The sequence below is a fragment of the Cupressus sempervirens genome, chromosome 9 (genome assembly GCF_028749045.1).
Source record: "Cupressus sempervirens isolate cs-2001-9-10 chromosome 9, ASM2874904v1, whole genome shotgun sequence".
Lineage (NCBI taxonomy): Eukaryota > Viridiplantae > Streptophyta > Pinopsida > Cupressales > Cupressaceae > Cupressus > Cupressus sempervirens.
Window position 1 is genome coordinate 256,456,314 of NC_143126.1, and position 27,586 is coordinate 256,483,899.

Here is a 27,586-nt window from a genome sequence, read left to right on the forward strand (position 1 = left end):
GTTTGCACGACCATCATGTATAGCACACCTATCATACTGCCACGACCTTCCCAACAACAAATGGCATACATCCATCAAGATGATGTCACAAGGAACCTCCTCATGGTAACTCCCAATCTTGAACTTTACCAAACAGTGTTTCATTAACCAAGACCTTATGCTCATCCTGCACCCAGGCAATTTGATATGGATGGGGGTGTTTCTCCCTCTTGAGCTTTAGCTTTGAGACGATCTTCTTTGCCACCAACTTGTCTGTGCTCCCACCATCAATAATTACATCACAACCACTTGCACCTAGTACGAAACAAACTTCTCTTTTGTCTAGGTTTAGTCTCACCACGCAGCAAGACTCTTTCATTAACAAGAACTTCTCCTCTTTCTGCATCCTTTGAATGCAATGACTTAGCATCATCATCCACATGAGCAACCCTTGCTTGACCATTAGCTTTCCTATTTGTCCTTCCTTGGCGTTGAGAGCACTCATAGGCATGATGAGCTTCTTCATTGCAATGAAAATAGGAACCACGAAAACCTCCTCTTCCCGAACCTTGTCCATGTCCTCTACCTCTTCCTCATTGGTCTCCAAAGTTTTGATTATGGGAACCGTTGAAACCCTCATTCGTTTGATTTCGGCTGGTACCACATTTTCATTTTTCTTTTGGTCCTCATTTCGGCCTCCAAATGACCTACCACTGCCCCTTCCTCCTTGACTGCCCCCTCTTTGCCTTCCATCAAACTTTTTGTTTAGCTGCTCCTCAACTCGCAAGGCAAACTGGTATGTTTCTTCAATGCTAGTAATTCTAACCAGACTTAGCTCCTCTTGAATGCTACGTCTTAATCCATTAAGGTAACGGGCAACCTTCTCCTTGTTTGCTTTTGCATGCCCTGTCCTAACAAGGATTCGGTAAAACTCCTCTATATATTCTTGGACAAATTTTCCCGCTTGCTTTAACCCTTGCATCTTCTTGAACAAATCAAGCTCATAGTCAACAAGAATGAAATGCTTTAGTTTATCCACCATGTGATCCCATGTTGTGATTTTCTCCTTCCTTCTTCTATTCCTTTCTAACTAAATCTCTTGCCACTAGATTTTGGCATGGCCTTTCAGTCTGGCCTTCACAAACTTAACCCTATTAGGGTCCTCGATATCCTCATTCCCAAAATATTCCTCCAGCTCATTGATCTAGTCGATCAACTCATATGGGTTTAGATTTCCCAAAAACATTCCAACCTCAAGTTTAGGTCTTTTGCACAGCTTGGCAATGGCCCTAAAAAGCTTCTCCTCCGCCTGGTTCAGGACTTCTCCTGCTACTTCCCCTTCCTGCACAACATTTCCTTCTTTATTTTCTTCCTCACTTTCATCCCTTATGGAAAGATTCATCCCTCTACGAATTTCTTCTTGCAATGCCTGAACTTGTCTCTAGAGGGCTCTAATCTCTAGGGGAACACCTCCGGCCCTTCCACCATGCTCTCTTTGTGGAGGCATCTTCTCACTATCTGAAAACCCATAACCACACAATCCTGGTGCAAACTGCCTCATAGTCGGCAGCCTGTCTACACATTCAGGAACTCTTGATCTGATACCACTTGATGAGGGCACAACCCAAGACAAAATGAACACAATAGGAAAAGGAGAATTTTATTATCTGAAATGATATGCTATTACATTAAGTACAACGAAAATAGACTCAACTACATGGCTTACAATGTTATTAGATTTTGGAGAAAAACCCTTCTCAGAGTACCTTCTCCCAAACTCCACAAAAGCTGCCTTTACAATGCAAGAAATGGCCTTAAGTAACCCGAATTAGGTTTAGGGTCAGGAATACATTTTAGAATATGCCATTTGGCATCCACCACCAAAGGAGAAGGTTCGAGAAGACATGTCAGAAGTCGGTGCAAAATTAGAAGAATCCAAAAATGGTAGTAAATGTAAATGGTAAGTGACACAGAACTACCTACAATGGAAGTTTAAATTGATGTAGGAGAGGAACAAGCAAGAGACACAGATGAAATGCAAAGGCAAGAAGTCTTGCAACCCACTTAGCCCTAGGAGACACCTATAGTTGAACCATCATCGACATCGTCCAAGGGACAAAGGAGTGTCAAAAAGCTTGAGAAAAGAAAAAGAGACTTGGAGGAATCGAGAAGCAAGAAGAGAAGCAAAGGGATAGAAGAATCCCAAGAACCAGCAAAATCCGACATGTTAGAGGATGAGGAGCACTATATGATCCAGATGCAGCCAAAGCTGCAAGAATGTTAAAACTCAGAGAAAGAGTAGATGAGATGAGCAAGAGATCCAAAGAAATGAAATCAAAGGAGTTGGGAAAACTTACTCGACTCACTGTGAAGTATAAGAAGATGAAGTAGAATAGCAAAATGTATGAACGGGCAAGCACATTGGCTGACGCTCATATTTTGGAAGGACTCACAGAAGGAGCAACCTATGATGAAGATGATGATTTGATTAGTCAATTAGAAATGTTATAAGACATCTTCATGACAAGTTAGTCAAGTTACCAAGGATGGTAGAACAACAGGTTCTCGTGAAAACTCTTGAAGAGGAGAATCAACTTGTCGAAGAGAAAAACGGGGAAGCCAAGACACTCAGAGATGAGATGTTAGAAGCTTTGAGTGAAATAACCCCAATAATTGAGAAACCAAGCACGTCACACACCCTAATAGGTGACCTTGAGCAGTCAAAAGAAAAGGCTCAACAAGAACTTGACATAGCTGCGCAAGTATTTAATCCACTCTTTGGATCAGCAGCAGAACACATCACCAAGTTACAGGAGATAATGTACCTATTACACCAGCTGTAAGCTGAAGAAGAGAAGAGAACTATCAAACTGATGGAGCTCCAATGCTTCTTAACTCCAATGATCGGATCTATCAGTGCAACTCTAAAAGGTGTAGATGAGCTACTTGCCTTACGACCAACAGAGACTAACGAAGCATCTTACAGGCAATTAGTAGAGCTACGAAGTGCAATCATCGCACTTAAAGATTTGGAGGAGTCATGGGAGACCATTCTCAACTCAGCTAGAGAAAAGTACAAAGAAATTTTAAAAAAGCTATGAAGAATATGACACCGAGGGATCGTCATCACATGGGGAGCAAGCAATCAGGACCATGCCTCCATCCTACCTCCACTATTCCCATTGTCATTGATGACAAAAAGGGGGAGAAGAAAAGATTTTTAGAAGACAAAAGAATCACAAGGGAAGTATACACCTCAGGGGGAGCACATAAAAAGGGGAACATGAACTAACACCCAAGCAAAAAATGACATGGAGAAAGAAAATCAAGGAGAATAGAGGTAAGAAAGAAATAGTCTAATGACACAAATAGGCAGAATAAACTGGCTAGCATTGAGACAGGTCAAGTCTCAACCTAAGTATCTTGTTAACCTATGAAGCAATATAGAAGGTTTTGCCATCAATGCCAAAGGGGGATATTGTTGGACTAAGTTACATCAACCGAGCAAGTGGGTGATGAACTCGAAGTATTGAGTTAAAAGATTGTGTTGTCATTGATTGGCAACCGATTAACAAGAAGTCTCAAAGTGTTGCAAGTGCAGCCATCGGTATACTGGCGTACCGATCAAGACAATGGAGTGAAGAGAGAAACGTCAATGCTAGGTGGTCACAGCGTAGTTACCACTGATGTGACAATACAAGAGGAAGGTCTGAACACAACAATGACATGTAGCAGAGTAGTGCGGCGGAATGCGACTAAAGCATGCAAGGTCATAATTCTAGCTGTAGACTTGCAAACGCTCAAGCTGGCCTATAAGCATAGGCATCTATGGATAGGTAGTCATGGGTGTCTTGTGAATATGTTCACTGTGGAGTTCAAAATTCAAATTGCAGTTTGAGCAGATAACTTTAGGGTTTCCATCTATAGTCTGAAGAAGTGATTTAAGGATCACTTGACACATTTTGAAGTAGGTTGGCCAAAAAGAAAAAGAAGTGAAAAAGATCATTGTTCAGAAGGAAAGAGCCAACAATGTTATTGTCTCCAGGACTGTGAAAGCCAGAGAATCCATCAAAGGAAGACAGTGGGAAATAGGGAGCTACAACAAGTACCAAGTGCACAAGGAGAAACAAGGGCAAAGAGCAGGTGGAAGCTCACCCAAGCCAGAGCAGTAGAGAAAGATCACACATCTTCAAGAGAATGTAAAGAGGACCTATCAGGCAAGGTGTGCCATATATTTAGATCACGACATTGGGTTGCTTTCTAACCATTGCATCTATTGTAGGCCTTTAACAGGGCAAACTTATAAGAATTCTTTGAAATCCTCTAACAAGGTATCTCTCAGAAATCTAAATGGTCTAGCGAGGTAGTGGTAACAGGCTGTTGTAATTCTAACAGGTTGTTGACATTCCTAACAAGATGTGTTTTAAAAAAGAACATTTGTAAGTCTTTAATAGGGCACCTTTTTTCTTGCAAGGAAAGGCTAGTGGGTACATTACTTCCATCATGGTTTTTATCCTCACCTTGGGGGTTTCCACGTAAAAATATTTGTGTCATTGATGTATGCTTCTGTGTGGAATATTGTTTGGTTTTGCTGCATAACATTTATCATTTCTGTGATAGTTAAAGAGATAGTAACCAAGTGTGTGGGAGAGATTATTAGAATAATTGCTAGAGTTTGTAACAGTGTGTGTACCGATTCACCCCCCCCTCTCAGTATCGATTGGGACCAACATGTTAATATCAAGCAAATATTTACCTATTACTTTGTAATAATCAAGTTGCATCCATTCGACTCTTTCCAGGAGTAGAGGCCTTCAACATTATGCATGCTTTCTACCATAGTAATGAGAATCGCTCGAAAATCGCGTGAATCGGTGATAAGATTCAAGGTGGGCAATTTTTTTGGAGTCGGGAATCGCCACACCCGATTTTTTTGGATGAATCGCATGAATCAGATGAAAAAATTGGCAAGAAATTGCTTGCAGCAAGAAAAGTATGGAGTTGTAAATTTAAAAAAATAACTTGTTTTTTTTACTTTCTTTTTGACCTATTCTCTTTGTTATAACCCTAAAGGGCCTTCTATTTGTTAAGCATGAGTAGAAGAGAGGAAAAGTGAGAGAGAAGAAGAGGCTTGAGCTGAAGCCTTGTTTTTATATTTTGTTTACACTATATAGATATTGATAGTGATACTGAATCACTGATAGACGTACGTTTCAAACTTTCATGGATCTTCATCTTAGATTTATACATACATTTATGATTTGACGTCTTATAGATCTTCATGATTTCATCTTACATACATTATATGATTTGAATCATTATGATCATTTGATTTTTATTTACTTCAGCTAGCCTACAATTTACATTTTAGTACATAATGATAACATAGTTACGTATGTGATGGATTTTATGTTTCATGTTTATGTATGTTAAGTTTTAACTTCTATTTGATGATGTTATAGTGTGTTTAAGTTATATTCAATAAAGGGTGCATGAAATAAGGCTTAAATTGTTAAAATCTCTACATTTAAAGGGTTTTTTCAAATTTGCTGATTCATTGCCGATTCACCGTCGATTCACCCCCGGTTCATGATTCGATTCGGCCGTGCCGATTCTGATATGATTCCGATTCTCGCTACTTTACTTTTTACACTTATTGGAGAAGTGTTCTATTTTTTGAAAAGTAACAATTTTCATTAAGTTGGATTTTCAGTGGCCTTGAGAGTATATCGGCAATAGCAGAAAATTAAAATGTGGACAAGGTGATCTGGATGTGCTGGAAATAATTAAAATGTTAAATTTAATATTTAAGATAATGGATGAATTAAAAGAAAAATAATATTGAATATACGTAAAGGTGATTTTTTAAGTGACTTAAGCGCTCAAAAAAGTAAATAATAAAATAAAGTCACTTTTCTGGAGCCGATAGTTTATTACTAAAAAAGGATTTTTATAAAATATGTTTTGAAAAGTTGCACTTGGATTTTTATAAAAGCATGCTGAAGAGATTCATTTTTGGATTGAAACATTTTTTGGGAGTCTAAGCTATTGCTCAGCTATTCAACCTAGAATGAAAACTTTTAAGGCCATATTGGTTCATTTAGCGTTCACAAGAATGCAAAATGTGTGTTTTTAAGATCATCATACGAAAGAGTATATCATTCTGTAAAGACTTAGTGTTTGTTCTCCAAAATGTATTGTCAAATTTATTGGAGATGTGTAAACAAATAATAAATGACTGTGTTGTGTGTGGAAGAGTGCGTGAGATTGAGAGATCAAGCGCTGTCTGTGCAGAAAGAAACAGATTAAAAATTATATTTTATATGGGCCTGACTTTCCCCAGCCGTACCACATTTTACATACTTTAAAGAAAGGGCAAATTCAATTTGAAATGGAACTGAGCCATCATAAATTCCTATGCAGCCTTAAAAGGCTGCCACGCCATCTCTAAAGGGACGTCACAGCCTTAATAAAGCTGTTGTACATCTCTTAAGGGTGCTGTACCATTAAAGGAAGGTACTGTATAGGTATGCAGGGGTTTAAAGATGCCAGGTTTCTTCTGATTGGTTTGTAGATATTCTAAAATCAGAGGCCAACCTCCTGAATTTGTGAATAATCTTAGTTTGTAGTGTTAACTAGAAATTGGAATGTATAATGTGCAACATAATTCTACATATTGGTTGAATAATTTTAGGAGCAAAAGTTTCGCAGTAGTTTGGAGGAAAAAATTTGTTTGAGCCTTGAACAGTGAGGAAATTAATTGTGAGTTGTTGCTAAAAATATATTTGCCAAAACAAACTAGCATTTTATACTCAATGTCAGTTGCATGCAATCTGTTTGACAAAACATCTATGCAAATCCATGAACAATTTATGATTCTATGATTAAATTACAACTTAAAATTTCAGTAGCAGCAACTGCCAGCATTTGCACTCCAGACCTCTTCATATTGGACTTATGCAAAGTGTTTGACAAAATTTCAGTAAGCTAAAAATCAGAAATAATACCTCATATTGGGCTTAATGTTAACCCATTTGACAAAATTTTTGTTAGCTAAAAATCAGAAAAGTAGGAAGTGTTGAACAAATTTCTGGTTAAGGGTTACAACAGTGGTATTGAAACGGTGTATCCGCCTAGGTTGAGGGGTTAACAGTGAGATCATTTTCAGTTTGCTTCCCAAAGGAAACCATCGCTATATCAAGTCATTTCAAGAATCCTTGAATGAACTATTGTAGGTATTTGGAAAAATACAGGAAGGATATAATAGTGTTGATGGGAATATAAAAGGTTAAAATGATTAGAAACAAGAGGCCACCAAAATTAAGGATCAGTATTAGGAATTACATGATAAATTCAGAGACCAAATTTCCTTTGCTGAATCTGTGAACTAGATCATCCAAGTAAAAAAGGACTTATGAATTACTTAAGAAGATCAAAAAAGAAAAAGGAGAAGAAGAAAATGTTCTTAGGCAAGATATAGCTAGACCAAACTCTATTCCAAGATATCTCCTTATAGCCATTAGAAGATGATTTTTTTTCCATTGCAAATGATGACAACAAGAATGTACTTAGAAGAAGAAATCTTTTCTTTTTACGAAAAGAAACTTGAGAGCCCAAAAATCAATGCAAGAATAAAGAATTGAAGTTGTTAGAGGAAGAATTGAATGTCACAAAAGGGGAGGCTGGAAGAGATATGGAACAAGAGGGAAATGAGTACTTGAGTTTCCATGAATATGACGAGTCAAAGGAAGATGGATGCATGAAATTCTTTGTTAACGAGGGGAATGTTCTTAAACAAGAAGATTGCTATACTGCCCTTCCTGAGGTTTCAGTGGAGTAGGGGAGCATCTAATTTTGAATCTGTTGAAAATTTCAAATCAGCAAGTATTGGTCAACAATTTGATGATAATTATTGTTATAGCTTAATTTTTGAAGATGTTGATATACCTAAAGATTGTGATATTGCTATTAGGATTCAACTGTGTAGATTTTGAGTCAAACTTATTGACCCAGGTTTCATGAGTAGTGGTTCACAGGAACCCATCTCTCATGAGAATGAATTGAACAATTAGCACTTAGGACTCATTGTATCTAAGCGATGCTCGCTGAGGTGAAGCATCAAGCCTTTCCAAGATGTTACCCATCCTAGTACTACTTCAACTCAAGTGTACTCAACCATGGACTTTCCTCCAAAGTTAAACCTGCTTAGCTTGCTACCCCATTTGCAAAACCTTCGGCAAGTGTTGTGCCTTATGAATCATTCATTGTAGATCCCCTTTAGCTCATCAATTGATAAGTAGGAGATATTTTCTACAACAAGTGAATTGTGATATTCCTATCAGTATTCAACTCTGTAGTTTTTGAGTCAAACTAATTGACCCATGTTTCATGAGTAGTGGTTCACAAGAACCCATCTCTCATTAGAATGAATGGAACACTTAACACTCATGAGTAGTGATGCTTATAGAGGTGAAGCATTGGGATGCTTTGGAGGCCACTCATCCCAACACTACTCCAACTCAAGCACGCTTAACCATGTAGTTTCCTCCAAGGTTTTGCAAATGGGTAGCAAGTGGATGAAACTCCATGGTTAAGCACACTTGAGTTGGAGTAGTATTAGGATAGGTGACCCCTCAAGAAGGCCTAATGCTTCACCTGTATGAGCATCACCTAGATGAAATGAATGCCTAAGTGTTCTATTCATTCTCATTTGAGATGGTTCTCATGAATAACTACCTATGAAACATAAGTCAATAGTTTGACTCAAAAACTACATAGTTGAATCTTGATAGCAATATCACAATTTGGCTTCTTTGGGAAATCTCATACTTATCAATATTTGAAGATAGTTGCATAGATATGTAATGAGATGAAGATTTGGCAAAAAAGTACTTTATGAATAATTACCACTACATTTAAACCCATTTTGTAATGTCCTCTTTTTGACAGGCACCAGCTACTTATTTTATTTTAGCCTTTATTTTCCCCGGAGGCTAAAAAGGAAGAAATAAGGGGGAAAAGATATATTAAATTAATTACTTATAAGGTTACTAAACAATGAAATATTAAAAAGTAACTTTATATTTAATTGATTTAATATTAAAGTTACTAACATAATAAAATATCAAAAAGTCACTTAAAAGAATAAAGTGTTGGATTCCTCTAGAAGCTTCTTGGAGTTGCTTGTGAAATCTTTATAAGGTGCCTTTGGGGGGTCATTTTACACATCTTGAGTTGCATATTCATCTATTGTGCTGAGAGCCTTAGTGCTTGCATACTTGCCTGCGGGTTTGAAGACTCTAAGGTGCCAATTTTGGTTGTGAGATATCAACCCTAGTTGGGAGTGGAGGAATTGGTATTCAGCCAATTCATTTGTGATTAATTGGGAGATAATATTCAGTGATTTTTGTTCAGCCGGTGCATCTAATTTTTGACATCAGTTGGCAAAGCCAAAAAGCAGAGCCGAAAAAACACTCTGAAAAAGCAAAGCGAAAAAACAGAGCCGAAAAATCTATTCGAAAAAGCAGATCCGAAAAAGAAAATCCGAAAAAAGCAAAGCCAAAAAGCATGTCATCTCAGCTACTTATTCCTGGTTCTTTTGGTATTTACATTTGGCAATTTTAGATGGATACATTTGACAAGTAATATATGTCTTTTTGTTACCAAAGTATTCAGTCATTGTAAACATTGAAGTATTAAAGGGAAATCAACTTAATTCAGCTGTTCAGTTTGTATGCCAAATGTTTGTAAAAACGTCTCATTGCATAGTCATTCATAGTGATGGGGACACAACCCACGCACAAAATGGACACAACAAGAAAAGGGAAATTGTATTAACTATGAAAATAAGCTAGTACATTCAGTACAGAGAAAATAGACTTCAAAACATGCCCTAAGGGCTTACAATAGCACAAAACTGGAGATAATTTCTCCCTTTGGTACCTCTTCTCAATTTCCACTCCGAACTGCCTTTTACAATGCCAGAAATGTTCTTAAATAGAACCCGGAGGGTTAAGGACTAGGAATACATTCTAGAAAGTGCTAATAGGCATCCACCGACCAAGTAGAAGGCTCCAGAAGCCGCGTTAGAAGTTGGTGCAAATCTAGAAGAATCCAAAAACGGTAACCGAACTTTCGGGAGGCATAACTTTTGAACCGTAGCTCCGATTGACGAACCGTTTACATTTCCAGAAAGCTGTCAAAGTGTAATGTCCCTTTTTTAGCATTCATAGCATGATGTTGTCATTAGCCTATTTTCCCACTCTCTCGTAGGCTAGCTAGGACATTAAAGGGACTTAGAGGCCATTTGGCCTAGATAGTTTCAGTTGCAGGTCTTTCTGAGGGGTTTTGAGGCAACTTTGGGCATACTTACTATTTATAGTAAGTCATCTTGGATATGGTCAGACATCCAGTGGCAGCAGTATGTCGATGGTAATTGTTTAAAATCGGCAAGAAGACTTGTTTATCAGTGATAAGATTTGTTATGCATTGATAAAGCTATTTTATAAAGTTAAATTTAAATATTTAACTTTATTAATGCATACACTATAGTTTGTGGGAAATATTTAAATTAAAAGAGTCCCCTTTATTTTATAACACATTGGAGACATAAGTTACATAAAAGGGAGTGATGTTTTATCCTACATTGAGAAAACGAAGGATTGAGCCCTTGTGAGAACATTATAAAAAAAATGGAAGAGCTTCTTTTAGGCAGGCTTGGAAATATCAAAAAAAATTGAAAAATTTTCTGGAGATTATGTCTCAATAGTTTGAAGGACGAAATCCCTTCAAGCTGGAAATCTTGACGCCATTGAAAGATATGGTCTTGAGATTCAACATTGTAGCAGTCTGAAAAAGCAGATACGAAAAAGCAGCCCGAAAAAGCGGAATTGAAAAAGCAGGCCGAAAAAGCAATCTGTAAAAGCAGTTCAAAAAGCGGATTCGAAAAAGCAGTCAAAAAAAGCAAATCGGAAAAGCAAAGCAGAAGGGGCAGCATTGAAGGAAATTATTACAGCCATCTACAACTAGGTTCTTCTGTTAGTATTGCTTTTTAGGGTGTTATAAGCTTTTAGCTGTAAGATAATAGTTGCTGGTGTCATTTAAGCAATTTAATATAATTATTTATCAGCTAGTTAGTTTGCATACCAACTGTTTGTAAAAATGTCAGTTGGCTGTAGGTGTTCATTTCTCATGCTTAGATCATATATATGCACTGAATATTGTCAAAATTAGTAGCACACTCACATTAGGTCATTGTGTAGTCCATTGTAATCTTCTAGCACAAGATTCTCATTGATGCAAATTGAAGAAAAAGTCATTTGAAGCTAGCTGAAATACTATATCAGTCATACATCCCTTGCATGTGAATTGTTTGATGAAATTCTTTGAGCTTTCATCAGCATTTTTGAGAGCAGATTTGAGGAGGGTTATTACACGAAGTGCTCTATAGCCCTATGGACCAGCTTCATTCGTCTCCCATTTTTAAGCCTTTTTCGAGGTCATTTAATGCCCCTAATCTGACTTTTAAGACATTTTTAGGAGGTCTCCAAAACTCGAAAAATTGCGATAACTTTCAAACCGTGGGGCCTTTTGACCTGATTCTTTTTCTGGAATGCTCTAAATTACAACTACATTCATCTGGCCAATTTACACCTCCTAGTTCACCAAAATGATGGCTCAATTACATACTCCTATTTTTTCGGCATTTACACGTATCCCAAGGTGTTCAAATACTCTATCCTAGAACATTGATAGTGGAACTGTGAGAGTTGGAACCTTTATTTGACCCAAATGGGTATCCAGAAATGAAAACACATGAAACAGAAACTAAGTCTAAGTACATTTTTTTGGGTGACACAGGATTGCCCTTATACCTCTGGATGCTCCTGCATCACATAGGATGCATGCCAAGTGTTTGTGAAAATACCTCTTGGCTGTAGGTGTGCATTTTACATCAGAATTTCATGTACTTGCATTTGGAAAATAATAAAAAGAAGTTGCATATCACTTTGATTTCCAGTCATTTGTATTCATCAATATCATTGGCATTCAAAAATCATAGCAAAACAACAAACATCAACAAACTGAGGCTGCAAGAGAAGTGTTTGACAAAATTCCTAAGGCAGAAAAACAGGGATAGAACTTCAAAAATTGTCAAGGCACTTTACACATTTTGAGATGGGTGTAGGGGTACCTTACAACACCCCAGTCTTTAAGGTGGAGTTCTAGAAGGTGGAGTTCTAGGATGACCATTTTGAGAGGCATTTTTATGAGAAAAATGTCTAGTCGGATGTTAATGGAGGCATCATCATTTTAGTGTTTATCTCAGGTAAGTTGGCTAGTGTTTTCAGGAATGGAATGGAGAAACTTTCCCTCGGTGATTAAAAGGGAAGACAAATATCATTCCAGTACTTTGCTTCTCTATTTTCATAACTATATATTCATTATTACAACTGTTATCATCATTCCATATCGCTGTTTTTGGAAAAATCAGACTGTGAGTTATGGTTTCTAGTCTTAAACAACTGTAATTTTACTCAGTTTGACTTCATAGACATGGGGAAACATGTTGGTAAGTTCTTGAAAAGGATTATTGTATCAACGAATATTAATCAATTTGGAAGGCATTGAAACCATGTATAATCAATCATACATAGTTGATGAGCATCATCCAATTTCATGTTGAAGGGAATCGACCTAGATGTTTACCTATGGAAATGATTTTGAGAGGGACAACTTGTGGTGGTGACTTGATTAGATATGCTCATCCTTTTACCTTCAATTTATACAATGATGCAAAAATTTGGGATCTAAGAATTTATATGATAGGTGGATTGCTTTTCAATATAATGGATAAGGACAAATCAATAGGGTTTAGGTGTATTAGAGTGTTGCAACACAAGCACGGCGGAGCATTTTGTTCTCAATTTATTACTCAATTGGGGCTAGCCTATGCAATTTTCTCATGGATTTGTAGGTGTATCCTCTATGTTTTCGATGTTCTGAATTATACATTGTAAAGACAATTTTTTATCCTTGAATTGTCTTTTATTTTGCACTTCTACATTATTTTTGAGGGTTTCTATTATGTTAATCATTTTATTGTTGTTAAGATGAGTTTTTTCTTCTTTGATTGAGAGCACTTTATTTTTGGTGACCTTCGCTTTTCTTAGTTTTATGTTTTGTTTTTAATGTTGCTTCCGCCCTAGGATTGTAGCAAGTTAAATTATGCTCGGTTTGAGCTATCTTTGGCTTCAAACGGAGTTGTCTAGCTGAGGTAATATAAGGAATTAAGCGGTGTGCAGATGGGGTTTTTCTGCTTGACTGCACATCCTTGTTAAAATCTCTCATAAATGGTTTTTCTATTGACAATTTCATGAAGTAAAAATGTCATCTACATGTAAAGTGGGTTTAGAACCCCATTTTAAAGTTTCACATGATTTTGATATAGTTTTTAATGAATTTCTAATGTAAAGGTGGACTTTTTAGTCCCACTACATATCTCTTCATTTAAACCGTAGTTACTCGTAAATTTAAAACATGAGAGGATTTTTGTGCAATAAAGGGGAGTTTTAATCTAGAATTGTATGTCATCACATATGTAAGGCACTTTTAAAACTTATCAATAACTGTAAACCCAAATCATAAAGGGGAAATTTCAAAATGCAAATACATGGATTGAAATGAAAGTTGTAAACATATGCAAAATGGTCTAAACAACCCATCGTTATTTTTGGTGGCCTTTCTAAATGAGATTGCATATGCCCTCCCCTCCCTCGCCCCCTAAGAAAACCCCAACGTCTTTGAGATGGCGATGCACCAGGGATAGGGGGTTGTCATTCTGGCATCTCCAGTGGCACCACCAATTTGCCACTGTTTTGGCAGAGATGGGGGCCCGAAGGAGATAGGGGGACATGAACATGTCCCTTAACCCCTCTAGGCGATGACCAGACACCTCTTGTCCAAGAAAACGAACTAAAGTTTGTTGAAAGAAAACATTTTTTTAATACCCTATTGGTCATTTTTGTAGTTTGTACTTTTTTTGATATAATGAACATTGAATGTCATATCATGTTTCTCAATGTAATCATCTCTATGATGAGACACTCATACTTTTGACATCTATGACTTATTATTTAATATTTATATAATAGAACTCTTCTAGTTGCTGATTTGAGTATTTATATTTATTGTTGAATGCTCAATGTTCCTCTTTTATGTTCAATGTTCAATGTTCAATTAGTAAATTAGTATTTTACATCTTTATGTCTTATATTTTTATACATCTTTTCATAACTAGTTTTTTAAGGACTACATTTATAGTATATAATATATAGTATATACACCCCTCCTCCCATCCCTCGCCATCCCCAAAGTGAGGCCCGTTAGTCTCCTCTGCCTAGAAACCTGTCCCACGTCCCAATGTTGCCCTGCCCCCATGATGATGTAACTATGATATTCTTGCATTTGTATTTTGCATTCCTTTATTCCATGGTAGCGACTTTTAATTCATTTGTACATGTAAAACCTTATAACATATGTGTTTGAATTCAAAAAGCATAGTTTAAGTTATTGGGGGCAATTTTAAGTATGTTTGCATATGTTTTAAATTTTAACCATGTAAATGGTTTCTAAAAGTGCGTCTGTACTATAGGTGCCAATTCTGAGTCAAATTGCACGTGTAAAGCTACATAAAACACGTCATTATGAATTTAAGACTCATTTTGTATTAAGAACCCCATGGTGGCTATTTCTAGACCAAAAACATGTGTAAGAGCATTTCAAAAGCACGTCACTACACACTTTATAGCGTTTTTTATCAAATACTAATGGTGGCGATTTTTAGAGTTTTTGCACATCACAAAGCCATGTATTAGTATATAAAAAACATGTCTATACTCCTCTAAGTGCTGTTTTCTTCCTTCTAGGTGCTGGGCGGCAATTTTTATTGCATTTGCATCACTTAAAATGCATTGAAATACCTGCATTTTCTCTTGAGCAGCCTGTCTAGGGAATGTTTTGATAAAAACAGGATTCAAAAAGGCATAAACAAGTGTTTAATACCTGCGTTTTGGATCAAGAACCCCATCTAGGGAAAGAACGGTTTATTTCCAGTTTCTGTTTGGCTTCAACGAACATGCTATTCCTTATAGGCACCTTTGTTGTTCTCATTTGCATATCGCTTTGAAAGAGTTTTGATTTGCAGGTTTGATTTGGTCTTTCTTGTTTCTATTATCATGCATTTAAAACAAGTTTTCTTTAAAACTTGTTTGTTGTTTCTTTAGAAGCTGCAACAGAATGGTGGATTGCAGTCATTCCTTAAACTTGTTTTCTCTTGCAGAACTACTTTCACACATTAAAACGGTATGGAATGACCTCTTAAACAGCCAGATTTCCGATGGTGTGTCTTAAATTTCTCAGGCCAAGAAACAACCACTCATTTTGAATTTGCATATTTGGCCTAAAAGAAATGGAAACAGTCTGAAAACATTGCATTTTATTTTGAGGAACTTAGTGCCTGTTACACTGAATTTCATGATACAGGGGCATTACTGGTTAGAAAATGAACACTTGCAAGCTGCTAAATCTGTTTAACATAATTCTCGTAACCTTATTGTTGATAAATAGATCAGTTTGGAACTGTAACTATTGAATTAAATCTGTTAGTCTTCTGCTGTGGGTCTGTATATTTCTTTTTTAATTAGATCTACAAGAACCCATCTTTATTTATATTCCTCTTGGCAGCCCTCTTTCTCCTATTCTCATGCTTTTTATGTACGAACTAGCTTGTGAGAAAGAAGTTTCACAATTCCTTTGAGCTTAACGAATATTTAGAGGCATAGTTTAAAGGCATGGCATTGTCTTCTGTGCCTGAAGTTTTGCATAGTTCTATAAAACTATTTTTTTTCTGAAGTTGATTATTACCCATGATCTCAATTTAGAACAGGTTGGTTTTCTTCGATTACTCAACCTTGATAAAATGAATCCATATCTAGGTATATTAACTTGAAAATATAACTTGTGCAATTTGTGCATTTCCGGGTCTCTTGAGTAGTCTAGAATCTTTTAATGCATTAGTTATCACCGAGAACCCTTTCTTACCAGGTTTTGACATTATGCAAGATTCTAATCATGTTAAATAATATTTTTTTGGTAATTGCTATTGAAATCTCAGGATGGAAATGGAAGCTGACTATATCGGGTTACTTTTAATGGCATCGGCTGGATATGATCCACGCATAGCTCCTACTGTTTATGAAAAACTTGGACGATTAGGTGGTGGCGATTCAATGATTCAAAATTATTTGTCTACTCATCCATCCGGAAAGAAAAGAGCAGAATTGCTTAAGCAAGCAAAGGTAATGGAAGAAGCTTTAAGTATTTACAGAGAAAGCGTATTAGGTCACGGAATCGAAGGGTTTCTTTAAGATTCTCTCAGGCTTTGGATGCATTACAATTATAGCTGATATTTGTACTTCTTCGCAAAGAATGCTATTTTCATTTTACAGCAGATTGAAGTGGGGAATAAAGGTATTCCAAAAAGCCATCTAAATGCGTCCAAAAGTTTATATTGATTGCAACACCTCTCTTTTTGTTGTATCTTCAGTGTTATGCATTGTGGTCTGCTATTATTTTTTCTTGTCTAAATTTCTCTGGAAGGTATGGTTAAAGTTGCTCCACTCCTTTCTGAGGTTGACTTATTATTGATGATTGCATACAACTTTCAAAGTGTATGTATATGTTGAAATAAGATGCTCTCCTATTGTTTTAGCTCCTTTGTGGAGTATTTTTGTCTTTCAAAATGAAACAATGATTTGTGTTAACTATTTTCTTTGTAATTTATAGCAAAAATAAAACAAAATAATTATATTAACAAGAGCTCTTGGTGAGCTAGAGTCCCTACCTTTTGAAAAATAATAATGCTTCAATAGCTAAATGTAATCATATATAACTATTGGTTAGATTGACATAAATTATAGAAATTAACTTAGAATTATAAATTCAATTTAATTATTTCTATGTGAGAAAATTACAATAACATTATACCAAAATTAGGCAAGAGCCTACAACACAATGGTAAATCGTGAGCCTCTTATTGGTCTCGAGTTCGAATCTAGTTGTGCTTATTAATAATTAATCACGATTAAAAAAACATTATAACAAAACAATTTTGTATTTCAAAATTTTTATAAAAATCTGAATTTCAATTTTTTCTAAAATTAAAACTTAATATTTAATTGGCATAAATATTTTTGAAATAATTTTCTCACAAACTAAATAATTCAACAATAAAAATAAAATAATTAAAAACTTATTAAATAATAGCAATAATAATTAATCACAATAAAAAAAAACATTATAACAAAACAATTTTGTATTTCAAAATTTTTATGAAAATATGAATTTCAACTTTTTTTAAAATTAAAACTTAAATAGTTAATTGGCATAAAGATTTTTGAAATAATTTTCTCACAAACTAAATTATTCAACAATAAAAATAAAATAATTAAAAAAATCTAAATAGACATCAAACTGATCCCTTTGATATTATAAAACTAAAGTGATCTAATATTAATTTAAATTATTATTACAATTGTATTTCAACAATACCATAAAACGATAAAAAATGGAAGACTAATCATTGTGAGCTTATTATTAAAACAAGGTTATTAAATATCACTTCAATATCAAAGGAAGGCATGAAGAATGCAAACTATTAAATAACATTGAAAAATACAGCTGTACTACATTGAAATATGAAGACACTAAGGATAGTATGTTACTTATTAAAATAAATTTAAATTATTGACCACATTCACTAAATTATTGACTCTCAATTAAGAAAATTCATGTCGCAGGAGTAGAAAGCACATAACCACGAACCAAAGAAATGACAGAGCTAACACGTTGCCCAACAAACATTTATTACATAGTTATCAACATCTTTTTTCTACTTTTTTTCATTCTTAAAAAATCAAAATTTCCCTAGGAAAATGTTTTGAAGCCAATCAAAATTAAGAAATTAATAATGTTGTAAATGAATTAAAAAATATTTGGTTGAAAACTTTAACTTTGAATAATGTATTTGCATCATGAAAAAATTAATATTATATGTTAGGGTCAAACGGGAACATTAGTTCCCAACCTTATATATAAGGAAGGGACTAATAATATACTGAGTTACATGTGAAAGCTTGATTTATAGGACTAGTGCACCATTTTGTACTAAAACGATAAAGCACTCAATAGAAGTACAACTCTTGAGTTACAAAAAAAAACCTATACATACATAGTGGAAGTGCTAAAAATGGAGCTGCAATATGCTAATATTATATAGAGACATGATAGATGTTTAGAAAACCAAGTTTTGTTGTATAATCGATGTTTGGTCAGGAAATAATGCTTTGGTCTTGTGGAGGTTTATGACAAAGAATTGTGTGTTCCTGAGCTTGTTTATGACCGACCATCAATGGCATTGCTTGTTTTAGATGCAAAAAGCTATATGCAAAATCTAACATATGCACAAAGAGCCTTGGAGAGGGTTTGTCACAATATTCTGAAGTAGACTCTTAAACACGGCTTTTAAATGCTAGGGAAGATAGACTTGTGTATTTAAGGCGGGCAGGTCCAATTAAGGTCTCTCTAACCAAATAAGTCTATGAGATCTATTTTTTAATTAATAGATTGATGCCTATAGCACGTATCAAGCTCTTGAAGCTGTTTTGTTTTGAATCAATATAGCCCATTTCTTTTAGTAACTTTCTATTGATCCCTTGCGTGAATTTGAATTTGAAACTAGAGGCATTAATCTCTTGATTACAAAATAGACCATAGAGATCTTAATATCCATTCCTTGTGCTTAATACCCATCATCTCATATATATACATAAATCAAAATAGACCATAGAGATATTAAAATCCATTCCTTTATATACGAGATAATAGGTATTAAGCACAAGGAATGGATATTAATATCTCTATGGTATATATATATATATATGAGATGATGGGTATTAAGCATAACGAATGAATATCAATATCTCTATGGTCTATTTTGATTTAGAGGCTTGGAGGATACTGGAGGCTTTTACGATCTTATTTTTGATTTATTTGGTTTTTCTTTTTACATTGAATGTTGTTTTTATATTATATATGGTACTTTTGGATGCCTTTTGTGTGTTTAGCTCAACTTATCGTTGTGAAATGATAGGATGGTATTTAGACTTGTATTTCGAGTATTTGAATTAGATTCTATTTGCTTATGTTTCTCTCTATTTTGGAGGTGTGTGGATTAGCATCCCCAAATGAGTTTTTTTGAGAAGTTCTTTCTTGTTATGCCATTGGTCTATATTTTAGGGTTAGGGTTTTTCATAATGATGTTGATCACAGGAAAACAATTGAGTTCATAATGGAGGGATGTCTTGTTGTAGTCATGTATTTCCCTAGATGACTTTTAGTGCGAGTAGGGTTCCTAGGTACACTAGGTGGGTGGCTCATCATAGGATTTAGGCTATGGATGCCATAATAATATACTTCAGGTGAGTTTTGGAAAAGAAAACCTAACATAACTAAAATGGATGGGAATGGGTAAGGGCTTAATAAAATTTATTTATAGGAGAAAAGATTTTGTTGTAATCATGTATTTCCCTAGATGACTTTTAGTGCAAGTAGGGTTCCTAGGTACACTAGGTGGGTGGTTCACCATAGGATCTGGGCTATGGATGCCATAATAATATACTTTGGGTGAGTATTGGAAAAGAAAATCTAACATAACTAAAATGGATGGGAACGGGCAAGGGCTTAATAAAATTTATTAATAAGAGAAAAGATTGGATTAAGGGTCCACATAGGTATTGTTGGAGTATTGGTGTCATTGTAGCTACTAGAGCAGGCCGTGAGGGTGCCAGAGGACATGACTACGAGGGAAGATCTCAACACAGAGGACTATGTGATTATGCTCACCTAGCCCATATCTTAGAGAATCCCTCTTGTGTTTTTGGTTGTGATTTTATGATTTCTATTTTGGGCTTTGATACTTGTGCTTTGATATTTATGTTGAGATGTTGGAACTTGAGGTTTATTGGTGCTTTTATGTTTATTTTGAGAATTTTTTATTTGGACCTTATGCTTTGATAATTATGTTTTATCGGGCTTTGATCGTCTTTTTTGTGTCACAAGGACCTATCCCACAACCTTAGACAACATTAATTTCCTGCATGGACCTTAGTTCTATCTCCCAACATAGGGGAGTGGACCTTTGTGGATCCACATGATTGGGTGGCAAATATATCGAGGTATTATTCATGGTTCCATGTATTTCTTGCATTCAATCTATGTTTGAAGCTATTGAAGATTATTCTTCACACCATACATTTCCAAAATGTTGTATTACAAGTAACGAGTTCTATGCAAATGATGATGTCTCATGTATTGGTCTTTTGAGCTCCTAAAATAGACCAAGGACTTTATTTAATTTATAAATATATAGGAAAATGATATCTCTAGGAGATAGGAAAGGGTTAAAAATATTATTATATTTAAAGATGTAGTTTTCAATGGAAATATTTAGAAAGTCTTATTTGATGTTCGTAATTCTTAAGAATTAAATATAAAATAATGCATGTTTTCAACTTTTTGTATGATGTGGAATATATGATTGATTATTGTAGAAGGTCCATGATGAAATGTTATTTCTTTAAGTATATAATTCAATATAGATTATAATTGATTCCTTAATATGAAAGTTAATTCTATATGCTTAACCAAATGTTGTGATTTATTGGTGTAGATCTTGTTCATATGTGATGTATAAAATGTTTAACAATGAAAGCAATAAGTCATAATAGGACTAGCTGAATGGATAAGATTAAACCATATGTATATGCACTTATTGTTGGCATAATTGTCTTGAATCTTGAAGACTGATTGGTAGACTGACCAGTGGACTCAATTATCAAAGATATTGTCATTGATGTCAAGATACAAGAAGGAACTAAGACCAGTAGAGAGCGATTGATGACAAGGCACATTGATGTGTGACTCTAAGTTCACAAGGCTAATAAGAGAAATATTAGCAGACCCAATAGAGGTGATGACAAAGGTGATCCACTTAGATAAAAGTATGCTAAGTGAAGACAATGTGAACAAAAGGATAATAAGAAGAAAGGAAATCAGATCGATCGATGACCATACAAGATGGTTTGGCCAAGTCAGCGAGGAAATCATGGATCAGGATACCCGTGATTGCCACATCATGAAGAGGGTAGGAGTGTATTCATTGTTTCACTTATTTGTGCCAGGTTAACATATCAAGGGATAATTAGAAGAATTCAAATTTGAATTCTTTCCAACATGAGCAAGCCATCGAGGGCACATGACACCTGTATGGACACACTACATCTGACAAGAGCAATGCACTACTACAATAGGAAGTCTAGATAGATGTAGGGATAATAATTCAAATTTTGAATTCACATATTATGGATCCAAAGCCAAGCAAGAAGGAAGTGTAAAAGAAGATATATCGACTAATGACCATACAAGATGGTTTGGCCAAGTCAACAAGGAAATTATGGGCAAGATCCCCATGATTGCCACATCATGAAGGGGGTAGGAGTGCAATCATTGTTTCACTTAATGACTTGACATCTTAATATATTGAGGAACAATTAGAAGAATTCAAATTTGAATTCTTTCCAAAAAGAGAAAGCCATCGAGGGAACATGGCACCTCTGACTCCTATACAAACACACTACATCTGATAAGAGTGGTGCACTTTTACAATGGGAAGTCTAGATAGATGTAGGGATAAGAATTAAAAATTTGAACTCACTTATTAGGACTTCAAAGCCAAGCAATAGGGAAGATATAGTTGAAAGACAAAAGGTTAGATTATTGAGTGATTAGCTAGAGAGCCAAGAGATTAGAGCTAAGAATAATCTTGAAGTGTGAAGAAAAGTGACATAGAGTTCACAACTAAGGAGTTAGAAAATGTGTGGAAGAGAAGCTAGTGAGCTAGTTTAGTACAAGTGTGATCGTGTGCATGAGCAAGAAGAGCCAAGTACACAAGTGATCAAATATGAAGTTGCAGAGCCAAGAGAAGGAAGAGCATAGTTTTAGATGGGTCAGAAGAGCTGAAAAAGGATCTATATCAAGTATAGTAGCTACTTTGTTAGATCATTCCCTTTTGTTTACAAATCTCTACGACAATGAATCTCGTTGAGGGTGGACCCTAATAGGTTCTTTGTATTAAATCCCCTAACATGGTAACACATTAGCTTGTGTTTGGAAGTCCTCTAACCAGGTTGCTTCTAACAGGTCAAGAGTTGGATAGATCTTTTCAAAATCACTTAACCGGTTGGCACATAACAGTGTCTTTGTAATCTTCTATAGAGATGACCTCTTGACTAGACACACTTTAGGAAAGTGCAATCTTTGTGAGGATCGACTCATAAACATTGGTTTTTGTATGCACCCTAAAATGGTCGCCTAGACTATGGGCCCCCATTATTCAATTTATCAATTTCCTGAATCAGTGGTTTGCAATATTATATTAAATTAATTTAAATCAATTTCCTCGATCAAATTTGATTATTTATTTTTCTAAGGTTGATCATTTTATCCTAAGTCTTGTTTAATTAAAAGAATATCTCCCTTTTAATTAAATAAAATAAGTCCACATTTAATTAAAAGAAAACCTCTCTTTTAATTAAATTCATCCACATTTAATTAATTAAGAGAAAAACCCCTCTTTTAATTTAATTAAATAATTCCTATTTAATTAAAAGAACTTTGCTTCCTTTTAATTAAATAAATAAAAATTAAATAAATTCTTTTTTTTTCCTTCCCTCATTTAATTCTTCTCCTCTTTTCTCATTGGTGGAATTTTGTCTCACATGGATCAAACTCTATTATCCCATATTGGTTGTGAGAAGCTTCCCACTTCCACATTTTTCTTTATAAGGGAGAGCCCTCTCCTCATTTTTGGCATCCATTATTATACTATTGTTATGCTATAGGTTTGGAGAGCGATTTTTGAAGGAGGAGTTTGAATACTAAATCTTTTTGTGGAGAACTTCTATCTTCTTAGCTTCTTCTCTCATGCATCCATGGCTTCCATCATGAGGTTTCATCTTTGCATTTGCCTATTAGCTTAGATCCATATTAGTTTTCATAGATTAATATTGCATTGTTATTTCCTTTCATAGATTATGTTTCTTTTCTTGCATTTCTTTGCATTGTTATCATTTAGATTAGTTTGCATTTTTATTTACATTTATATTTTGATCCTTGAATCTCTTGTTTCATGATGTACTTGCATGGGCACAAACTAGGTCAAACTGAGGGCCTCCATTACAAACCCTTGCACTCCATGAATAAAGAGCTATAAGCTGCCATTTGAGATCTCATTTTTGAGCAATCTTGGATATAATGACTCATAGAAGTATGCCCACATTTTAGGCATACATTTACTATCTACAACAGAGGGAGAGCAACTCCCTGATCCTATCAATGTCTTGCACCTGAAGAAGTTCTATCCATGATGCCCATTCTGTCTGGGGTCATTGCATATTATTTGTATATATTTATTGATCTTGAGAAAATACAAAAAAAAATGATATATTTAAAAAATCCAAAAAATGATATATTGTGAAAATTCTAAAAATTAGAAAATGTCTTGAAAAAAATGACCATCTTAGTGAAAACCTGGAAACAGGCACCTTGGTAGCAAAAATACATTTTTAAAAAATAAAAAGTCCTGAAAATAAAAATAAAAATCCAAGTGGTGAAAACCTAGAAATAGGCGCTACTTGAGGCCTTTGCACCCTGTTTCATAGCACATGTCCTCAACACTTGGCCTTTCTCCATCAAGCCTTGTCCTTGTTGCCTTGGTTTGGAATTGGTCTTTGTCTAGGGGGCATAACTGTGTTAACTTTGGTCTCTTGGATACATTAGCATTTAGGATGCCTCACAACTGATTTTTTTTAGCACCATCTTAATAATTTTTTTTTCAATACGACCCCTGACATCGAGTGTTTTCAATACTTATCGGTTTGGTCTTACCCAGTTTCGTCATGCGATCTTACCTACTTGCAAGCATTTGATCCTTACCCTCGGAACTCAGTATCACTTAACACACTTACATTTTTTAAATATAAACACTTAATGCTTGACTTATGTCATGACCTTTTCTTTGTGTCTTGACTGTTATTGATTTTTGTTGAGTGTCCTTGATGCAGAGCAACAATGGAAGCACATCTTTAAGACCCAACCTTGAAACCAACACTCAAGGTGTTCAAAGGATTGAACTTATGTTTTGTTTCACTTCAACAAGTGTATACCTCTACAAGGAACCACTATGAAGGTTTCAAGATATACAATACACAAATATGGCACAAAACAATTTGACCCAAATCAAGCCTTCAAGGACAAGTTCCCTTAATTTGGGCAAAAAAAGGATCTTAGAGTTCTAGGCCTCACAACTTCCAACAAAGGCTAGAAACTACTTAGTCACAACCCAAATAAGAAAAATCCACCACTAGTTGCACTCCCAAAATCCCACAACACAAATTGCTTGAAAAGACCTAGAATCCTATTAGGTCTCTAATCCTTGATTTTTGTCAATAACTTCAAAACTTCCCAAAAGAATTAAGGAACAAATCAACTTTCAAATACCCTTTTCCAAGTTCTCTTAGACTCCAAAGTTGCAGAGATTGACTCCACTCTGGCATTCAAATAATTAGCATCAACTTTTAGATCTAAAAGATCTTCATCCACCCCTTATTCTTTCATACTGTATTTGCAAATGTAAGGAAGTTGCACTGAAATAGGTATATTTTATTGATTTGAAAGCAAGTTTTTAGAATTGGATCTTCCCTCTCTGATCCATTTTCGAATGACTCAATTCTAACCAACTGTTCCACTCAACCATCAAATGGTTTGAGCTATTGGGATTCCTAAACCAAAAAGTTGCTTAGCAATTTGTAAAAGTTGCTAACAACTTTTAAGTAACTTTTTTCGATAAGGCAAAAAATGTTGCATTTAGGCTTTATTAACCCTTAGAAACCTTGTTAGGCTCCCAAATACCTAAGAAACACCTAGAAAGACATGAAATGACCAACATATCATCCATTAGGACCAAATGATGCCCGAGGTTTATAAACACACCAAGGGGTCTTGTGTCCTTAACAAAATAGATGGGTCATAGGGAGATCATAAGATCTATCCCTTAATAACACTCAACTTAGCAAAAGAAAAATATTCCTGACATCCATAGCAAGGGATTGTCAAACAGTTATGCCCAATGTCATGAATGAGTCAAGAATCTTGAAAGTTGTGAATGAGAGTTAGGTGCTCTACACTATACTCCCCTAGTCAAAAAGAACTCCAATCTCTGGAGTGGTGAAGTGGGAAGGATCAACACCATGTTCTTTGAGAGCCTTCTCCATCAGCCAAGTAGCATTTGCTGTTTTTTTCCCTTTCCATTGAACTAGGTACTCATAATATATGTGCCTCCTTGTTTACTTGCTAATCCTTCTGTCCATAATAGTTTCCACTACTGGTTTGTACATAGCTAGTATGGTCTTCTTCAATGCTTCTTTAGGATCTTCAAGTGTACTTGCATCCACATCAGTTGACATAGCACCCTTGAAAGCATAAATGTCAAAAACATTGAATATAGGAGACAAATTAATGTCAGAAGGCAAGTCAACTTGGTAAGCATTGTTGCCACATCTTTTAAATATCTTGAAAGGACCAATTTTTTTCATTTGGAGCTTGGCATGTATCTATTTTGGAAGTCTTTCTTTGTTAAGGTGTACCATCACCATATCCCCTACTTTGAACTGTACTTCTCTCCTCTTCTTATCTACTTGCTCCTTATACTTCATTGAAGAATCCTTCAACCTATCTTGCACTTGTTGATGAATCTCTTTCATGACCTCTACAAAGTCTTGTGCTTGAGCACTTTTCTTCTCCATTTCTTTGATGTCCTTGAGTTCCAATGTACCCTTGGGATGAGTGCCATATACAACTTGAAAAGGTGTGAGGCCTATACTTCTATTAACTGAATTATTAAAGGAAAATTTTGCCTGAGGTAAAACACAATTCCATGAAGTTTCATGTTTCTTTGAAATACACCTTAAGAGGTTCCCCAAAGACCTATTAACTACCTCTGTTTGACCATCAAATTGAGGATGGTAGGCAAATGAAAAACACAAGTTAGCTCCTAACTTTCTCCGCAAAGTTCTCCAAAAATGCCCCAAAAAATTTGGGTCTCTGTTAGATATAATAGACAAAGGCAAACCATGAAGTCTAACAAACTCCTTGAAGAACAAACCTGCTATATGGGAGGCATCGTGAGTGATTTTGCAAGCTATGAAGTGAGCCATTTTAGAAAACCTATCAACAACTACAAATACACTATCACTGCCTAATTTGGTCCTTGGAAGTCCTACCACAAAATCCATACAGTATGAATCCCAAGGCTTGTGAGGTATTGGGAGAGGTGTGTATAGACCTACATTTGATGTATTCCCTTTTTCTTGCTAACAAATCAAACATCCTTCAACAAATTTTTTGATGTCTTTCTGCATCCTAGGCCAAAAGTAGAATCTCCTAACCTATTCTAGGGTCTTATCAACTCCAAAATGACCTGCCAAACTTCCACAATGCTTCTCTTTTACAATGTTTTCTCTTATAGAACCCTTGGGAACACAAAGTTGACTACCTTTGAACAAAAGTCCCTCTTGCAAAATATACTCACTGAAATCAGTATGATATCTTTCCCCCATGGATTTGCAGACTTGGTATGCCTCTTTAAAGTCTTCATCTTGTTCATACATGTCCTTCATTGCATGGATGCCAATGTTTTCTAACTGAACCTCTTGGATTGTCAAGTTTCTCCTGCTAAGTGGATCAACAACCTTGTTGCTTACTCCTTTTTTATGCTTAATGATGAAGGTGTAGGCTTGCAGGAATTCTATCCACTTCATATGCCTATGGTTCATTTTTTCTTGTCTATTCAAGAAACTTAAGGCATGATTATCAATATATACAACAAATTCTCTAGGCAGCAAATAAGGTCTCCATTTCCTAAGAGAATGCACCATGGCATAGAGTTCAAGGTCATATGTTGAATACTTTGTTTGGCCTCATTGATCTTTTCACTAAAGAATGCCACAGGCCTGCCCTTTTGGCTCAAAACACCTCCAATGGCCTTGTTACTAGCATCACATTCAACTGTAAAAGGCTTGTAGAAATCAGGTAGCACCAAGATAGGTTGGTCTGCAATCTTCTTCTTTAAACACTCAAATGAATCATTAGCCTCCTTAGTCCAAGAAAACACACACTTTCTTCCCCCTTTTATAGTATTGATCATAGGGACACAAACACCACTGAAAATCCTAATAAATTTCTTATGGAAACTGCACATACCATGAATTTTTTATACCTCTGATGGTGTGGTGGGAGGTGGCCAGTTGAGGATGGCCTCAACCTTTGAAGGATCCATTTTCAACTCATTTCTTGATATCACAAATCCCAAAAAGATCAACTCTGTTTGCAAGAATGAGCATTTTTCCAAATTTATCATTAGTTTCTCCTCATG

General features: G+C 35.4%; 1 protein-coding gene across 1 annotated transcript in view; it reads left to right on the forward strand.

Annotated features, from left to right (window-relative positions):
• Positions 1 to 16,802, forward strand: part of LOC149538420 (mitochondrial metalloendopeptidase OMA1-like) — a 156,506-nt gene extending 139,704 nt beyond the window's left edge. The window contains exon 5 of the mRNA XM_089799743.1: positions 16,154 to 16,802. Coding sequence (XP_089655869.1) covers positions 16,154 to 16,406 — 253 coding nt within the window. The 3' untranslated portion in view covers positions 16,407 to 16,802. The remainder of the gene's footprint in view (positions 1 to 16,153) is intronic.
• The last annotated feature ends 10,784 nt before the right edge of the window (positions 16,803 to 27,586 follow it).